At 39.4% G+C, this 6,000-nt stretch overlaps 1 protein-coding gene across 1 annotated transcript in view; it reads left to right on the top strand.

Moving 5' to 3' along the window:
- The first annotated feature begins 5,313 nt into the window (after positions 1-5,313).
- Positions 5,314-6,000, top strand: part of SCML2 (Scm polycomb group protein like 2) — an 86,427-nt gene continuing 85,740 nt past the window's right edge. Inside the window, exon 1 of the mRNA XM_039247404.1 lies at positions 5,314-5,374. Within this exon, the coding sequence (XP_039103335.1) occupies positions 5,341-5,374 (34 nt within the window). The 5' untranslated portion in view covers positions 5,314-5,340. The remainder of the gene's footprint in view (positions 5,375-6,000) is intronic.

Below are 6,000 nucleotides of genomic sequence, written 5' to 3'. Positions count from 1 at the left end.
TAGGTTGGCATAGGGAAAGACCCTTGATGTAAGAGGAGTTAGGTGGCTCTGGTTTTCACTAGGCAGGAGCTACTGAGGGTATAAACCAGTTAGTGCCAGGGGAAAGAGAAATGAGAGAGCGCATGGTGACTACTGACTGAATGTGTGAGTGAAAGAAGAGAACCTCATACATTCGGTCATACAGTTGCACAACCTTGTGAATGCACTAAAAACCACTGAATTGTAAACTTTAAAAAGGTGAATTATAGTACTCACTTTAGCACATATACTAAAAAGGTGAATTTTAGGGGTGTTTGGGTGGCTCAGTCAGTTAAGTGTCTGGCTCTTGATTTTGGCTCAGGTCATGATCTCACAGTTCTGTGTTGACCAGCACAGAGCCTGCTTGGAATTCCCTCTCTCCTTCTTCCTCTGCCCCACCCTGCTTGCTTGCTCTCTCTCTTTCTCTCTCAAAAATAAATAAATAAATAATACCAGAATTTTTTTTATCACCCCAAAAAAGAAATCCCTTACCCACACCCATTAGTAGTCATTCCTCAGTCCTTTCTCCGGCCTCTGCAAGCTACTAATCTACTGAGCTTATTTTTATTCAAAGGAAAGATTAAAATGATTTGACTCTATAACTGATTTCTAATAATCCTACTCTTCAGAAATGTGCTAAAAGGGGCTTTAATTGGTCTTTCTCCTGTTAGGAAAGAATACTGGAAAGGGATATCATGGGTAAACAGTAAATGAAGGTAAGATTTACTTTCTGAAGATGATAGTATTTTTAGTATTCATTTGGAATGAGTATTTTCTAGTAGACAGAACTTTTGAAAAAAAAAAAAGCCCTTTTAGAAATAAAGTCACAAGAGATGTTAGGTGCTTAGAATTGACATTTGAGAACTGAATAGCTATTAAAGATAATTTTGTCTTTCCTTCCTAGTTTTATAAGTGAAAAAATGGACACTCAGGGAGTTTATATCAACAGATACAACAGTCTGTGACAAAGTCAAAATTAGAATCCAAATCCCCTAACTGTAATATAAATGGTTTAAAAATGCTTCATCCTGTGTTGCTTTAGTGAGAAGTCTGCTTACTGTCCCATGAATATACTACACTCGTTTGCATTCTTTTTTTGTTTTTAAACTTAATAGATGGTAGTTATAGATTTTTTCTTTTTTTTTCTTTTATAGTTTATTATCAAGTTGGTTTCTGTATAACACCCAGTCCTCATCCCAACAAGTGCCCTCCTCCATGCCCATCACCTTGCACTCTCTTTTGAGTTGTACAGTTGACCCTTGAACAACACGGGTTTGAATTGCATGGGTCCACTTATGCATGGATTGCAGAGCCTCCTTGAGATTCTCTCTCTCTTCCCCCCTCTTTCTGACCCTTCCCTGCTCTCTCTCTCTCAAAAATAATAGTTAAAAAAAAAAAAAAAAAAGACCCAGTTCAAGTCCTGTGTCTCTTAGGAGTTTTTCTCTGGCTGAATGCTGAATGTTGTTCTCTGTTGTTCCCAATTTTGTCAAGAGTTTACAGTAGTCTCTGTGAGTAGATTCTCAGCTTCTCTAGAGCAGGAACCATATCTTTACAGTTTCACTTTCTTTCCTGTTTGAAAATCTTACTGTAGGATCACCTGGGTGGCTCAGTCAGTTGAGCGTCCGACTCCAGCTCAGGTCATGATCTCATAGTTCGTGGGTTCAAGCCCCACATTGAGCTCTGTGTTGACAACTCAGAGCCTGAAGCCTGCATCAGATTTCTTCCCTCTCTCTGCCCCTCCCCTGCTTGTTCTTTCTCTCTCTCAAAACTAAACGTTAAAAAAAAATTTTTTTTAAAGAAAATCTTACTGTAGAACTCTTTAGTAAATATGTGTATACTTTCTTTGTACTAGTTATAACATTTAAGTAGAAAGTAACTTGGGGCACCTGGGTGGCTTAGTCACTGGTTAAGCATCTGACTCTTGGTTTTGGCTCAGGTCATGATCTTATGGTTTCGTGGGTTCAAGCTCTGTGTCAGGCTCTGTGCTGGCACTGCGAAGCTTACTTGGGATTCTCTCTGCCCCTCCCCGACTCGCCCTGTCTCTCTCAAAATAAATAAATAAACTTAAAAAAATTTTAAATGAAAAAAATAGAAAGCAAGTGGGACGCCTGCGTGGCTCATTGGGTTTGGCGTCCAGCTTTTGATTTTGGCTCAGGTCATGATCTCTTCTGGTTTTGTGGGTTTGAGCTCTGGTCAGGTGCTGTGCTGGCAGCACTGAGCCTGTTTGGGATTCTCTCTCTGCCTTTCCCCCACTCACACTGTCTCTGTCTCAAAATAAATAGATTAAGGAATTTTTCTTTTAATAAAAAAATAGAAAGCACCTGGGGCACCTGCAAGGGTCATTGGGTTGAGTGTCCAACTCTTGATTTCGGCCCAGGTCATGATCTCGCAGTTGTGTGGGTTTGAGCCCTGTGTCAGGCCCTGTGCTGGCAGCACTGAACCTTCATGGGATTCTATCTCTCTGCCCCTCCCTCACTCACACGGTCTCTGTCTCTCTCAAATAAATAAACTTAAAAAACTTTTTAAAAATAAAAACAAATAGAAGCAACTGGGCACCTGTGTGGCTCAGGTCAAGATTTCACAGTGATGGGATTGAACCCTATGTCAGGTTTAGGGCTGAGGATGGAACCTGCCTGGGATTTTCTCACTTCCTTTCCCTGCCCCAACTGGTGTGCGCTTGTGCGCTTTCTCTCTCAAAATAAGTATTAAAAAAATAGCAACTTATGTATCCACCTGAAATGTTCACCTATCTTAAAGAGTCATTGAGTCATAACCAGAAAATAGATCTGTTACCTTGAATTGTATACCTGGTATCATTTATAGATCTTTCTTTGAGAAGTTTGTCATTTGACAATTTGGTCATCAATAAGAGTAAAACAGTCATGAATTGGCAACATATTAAATACGGTTAAATTCATGAGTTCATAATGATACAGCAAAACAAAACTTATTAGTTATCTGTGAAGAATGCTAGGGATCCAACTCATTATTTTGAAAAGTAGAAAATAAAGGAAAAGAACAAAGTATTGCTTGTGACTTTCCTTTCTCATCTGTACCTCAGGATAATTGAATGATTGAAGAGGGTAGGTTTCTTTCTATCCAAGTTTTCTGGCTAATAAAGACAGGATGATAGGGGTGCCTCAGTCAGTTGAGCATCTGACTTTGGCTTAGGGCATGATCTCGCAGTTTATGAGTTCGAGCCCTGCGTTGGGCTCTATGCTGACAGCTCAGAGCCTGGAACCTGCTTCAGATCCTGTGTCTCCCTATCTTTGCCCCTCCCCTTTTGTGCTCTGTCTCCTTATCAAAAATAAATAAACATTAAAAAAAATCTTTAAGACAGGATGAGAAAATTAGAATACCTCCAGGGCACCTGGGTGGCTCAAGTCGGTTAGGTTAAGCGTCTGACTTCATCTTAGGTCATGTTCTCATGGCTCGTGGGTTCAAGCCCCACAACAGGCTCTGTGCTGACACCTCAAAGCCTGGAGCCTGCTTTGGATTCTGTGTCTCCCTCTCTCTCTGCCCCTCCCCACTCTCAAAAATAAATAAACATTAAAAAAGAGAATACCTCCATTTTGCAGCCACTAATGAACTAATGGATCTAGGCAATAGAAATCCATGGCTGCTCCTATCACAAAAAGGGAGAGAACTAGATATTAGGAGCCTCCTGTGAAAAGTTCACAGCACCACCTTTGAAGTCATCTTCTCACCTCAGAAAAGCCAAACCTAGGGGTGCTTGGGTAGCTCAGGTGGTTGAGCCTCTGATTTTGGCTGTGGTCATGATCTTACAGTTCGTGGGTTCAAGCCCCATGTTGGGCTCTGTGCTGACAGCTCAGAGCCTGGAGCCTGTTTCAGATTCTGTGTCTCCCTCGCTCTCTGCCCTTCCCCCATTCACACACTCTCTCTCTCAAAAAAAAAAAAAAAAAAGCCAAACCTAAATCTGATTAAGCTTTTCTGGATCAAAACACTAATACCAATTTAGAGAAAATATAAGGACCAGAAGAACCCAGTACCGTAGGAGCTAGTTAGCATAATCCAGACTGGAAAACTAAACTGGTGTCATCAGCAAAACAAATTTCCAGAGGAAGGAAAAGAAAAAGGAGGAGGAAGGAGCCTATAAGTATCAAAAGACTTAAGACACTTATCATCCCTTGCTATATATGGACTTTATTTGGGTCCTGATTCATAGAGACATGCTTAAAATACGACAGTTGGGGAAATATGAACACTGACTGCTTATTTGATGTCATAAAGGAATTCTGGTTAATTTTTTCAGTGTCATAACAGTATTATTAATTTTAAAAAGAGATAAATATGTGTGGACAAAATAATATCTTGGTAAACTCACAAGATCCAGTGCTATTAGAGCTCCTCAGCTTGGCCCAGAGAAGAATCTCTGCCTAATTACAATGTATTTCAGTTTCCCTCTTATGTTAAAAAATTTTTATTTGAGAGAGAGTGCGAAAGTGAGTGAGTGAGCATGAGCAGGGAGTGGGGTTGGGGGGTTTGGAGTGGGGGGAGAGAGAGAGAGAATATCAATCTTTAGCAGGCTCCACACTCAGCATAGGCGCCTGATGCAGGTCTTGATCCCAAGATCCTGGGATTATGCAAGACCCTGGGATTATGACCTGGGCCTAAATCAAGATTTGGGTACTCAACTGACTGAGCCACCCAGGTTGCTCCTCTCAGGTTTTAAACTCTCAAAAGCATGTACTTTATTTCTAGGGCCTGTTAATTCTAACAAATGCTTAATGGCGTTCTGCTTGCCAGGCTAAGATCTAGGCACTGAGGATACAGCAGTGAACAAAAGAAACAAAATAAAATGAATAGATCCCTGCTTTTTTGGAGCTTATATTTGAGTGGAGTGAGACATTTAACAAACTAAATGAGCAGATTTTGAGATACACAGTATGTTAGACAGTTAAGTCTTGTGCAGAAAATGAGGATATTAATTATAAAATTTAAACTGGCTATTAGAAAATAGTTTCAGTTTATAGGTTTTCTTTTAAGTTTATCAGAGAGAGAGAGAGAGACAGAGACAGAGAGAGCATGAGCAGGGGAGCGGCAGAGAGAGAGAGAGAGAGAAGAATTCCAAGCAGGCTCCATACTGCCATCGCAGAGTGCATTGCGGGGTTCGAATCCACAAACCATGAGATCATGACTTGAACTGAATTCACATGCTTAACCGAATAAGTCACCTACGTGCCCCTCATTTATAGGTGTTCTAAGAGCTCTTTCAGACTTTTGCTATGGCCTTCCATATTGCTCACTATTTTCTTTCTTTTTTTAGATTCAATGGATGACAAGAAGGAGAATCAAAAGAAGATGCCTCAGTCAGGCACATCTTCTGTGCTAAGTGGTAGGTTTTAAAGTATTTCAGTACAATATATTTTTCTTCCTCATTCAGTGTTGATATGAACTCTTAATGCTTTTGGTATAGTATATATGTATGGTAAACTCCTGTGAATATAAAACCTAAGCAAGGGGAAAGGTAGAAAAATGGTATTTTATTTTGAAAATTTAATTTTGGTTTTATTTTAGAGACACTGGTATGGGATTAAAGTAAAAAAATCATGTATTTCGGTGCACATTTTGCCAAATTAAAGGTATGTAGTTAATAATTAACATTTATTACCAATTAAAAGTAATCTGTTTATTAATAAAAATCCTTCTAATATTAGAGTCAGTGTGAAAATCCATTTTTTTAATGGTCAAAAGACAGTTCATTGGATAAAAACTTAGTCATTGGGAGGTCTGACAGATCTGTTCTAGAATCCTGGCCTCATTCTTTACTGGCCTTGTGACCTTGGGCAAATTACTCAATGTTCTTAGTTTCTTTTGTCTTCTCTGTAGCACAGGGATAATACTACTTATTTATGGGACTATGGGAATTAAATAAGGGAATGTAAAGCACTTAAAATAATGCCTAGGCATACAGTAAAATGTTCAGTGAATGTTAATTTATTAACTTTGAGTTATTAATTC

The sequence above is a fragment of the Hyaena hyaena genome, unplaced genomic scaffold, assembly GCF_003009895.1.
Source record: "Hyaena hyaena isolate Hyena2069 unplaced genomic scaffold, ASM300989v1 scaffold_295, whole genome shotgun sequence".
In the NCBI taxonomy this organism is placed as follows: Eukaryota; Metazoa; Chordata; class Mammalia; order Carnivora; family Hyaenidae; genus Hyaena; species Hyaena hyaena.
Note: the sequence above shows the minus strand (reverse complement) of the source record. Positions and strands in the feature narration are given on the sequence as shown.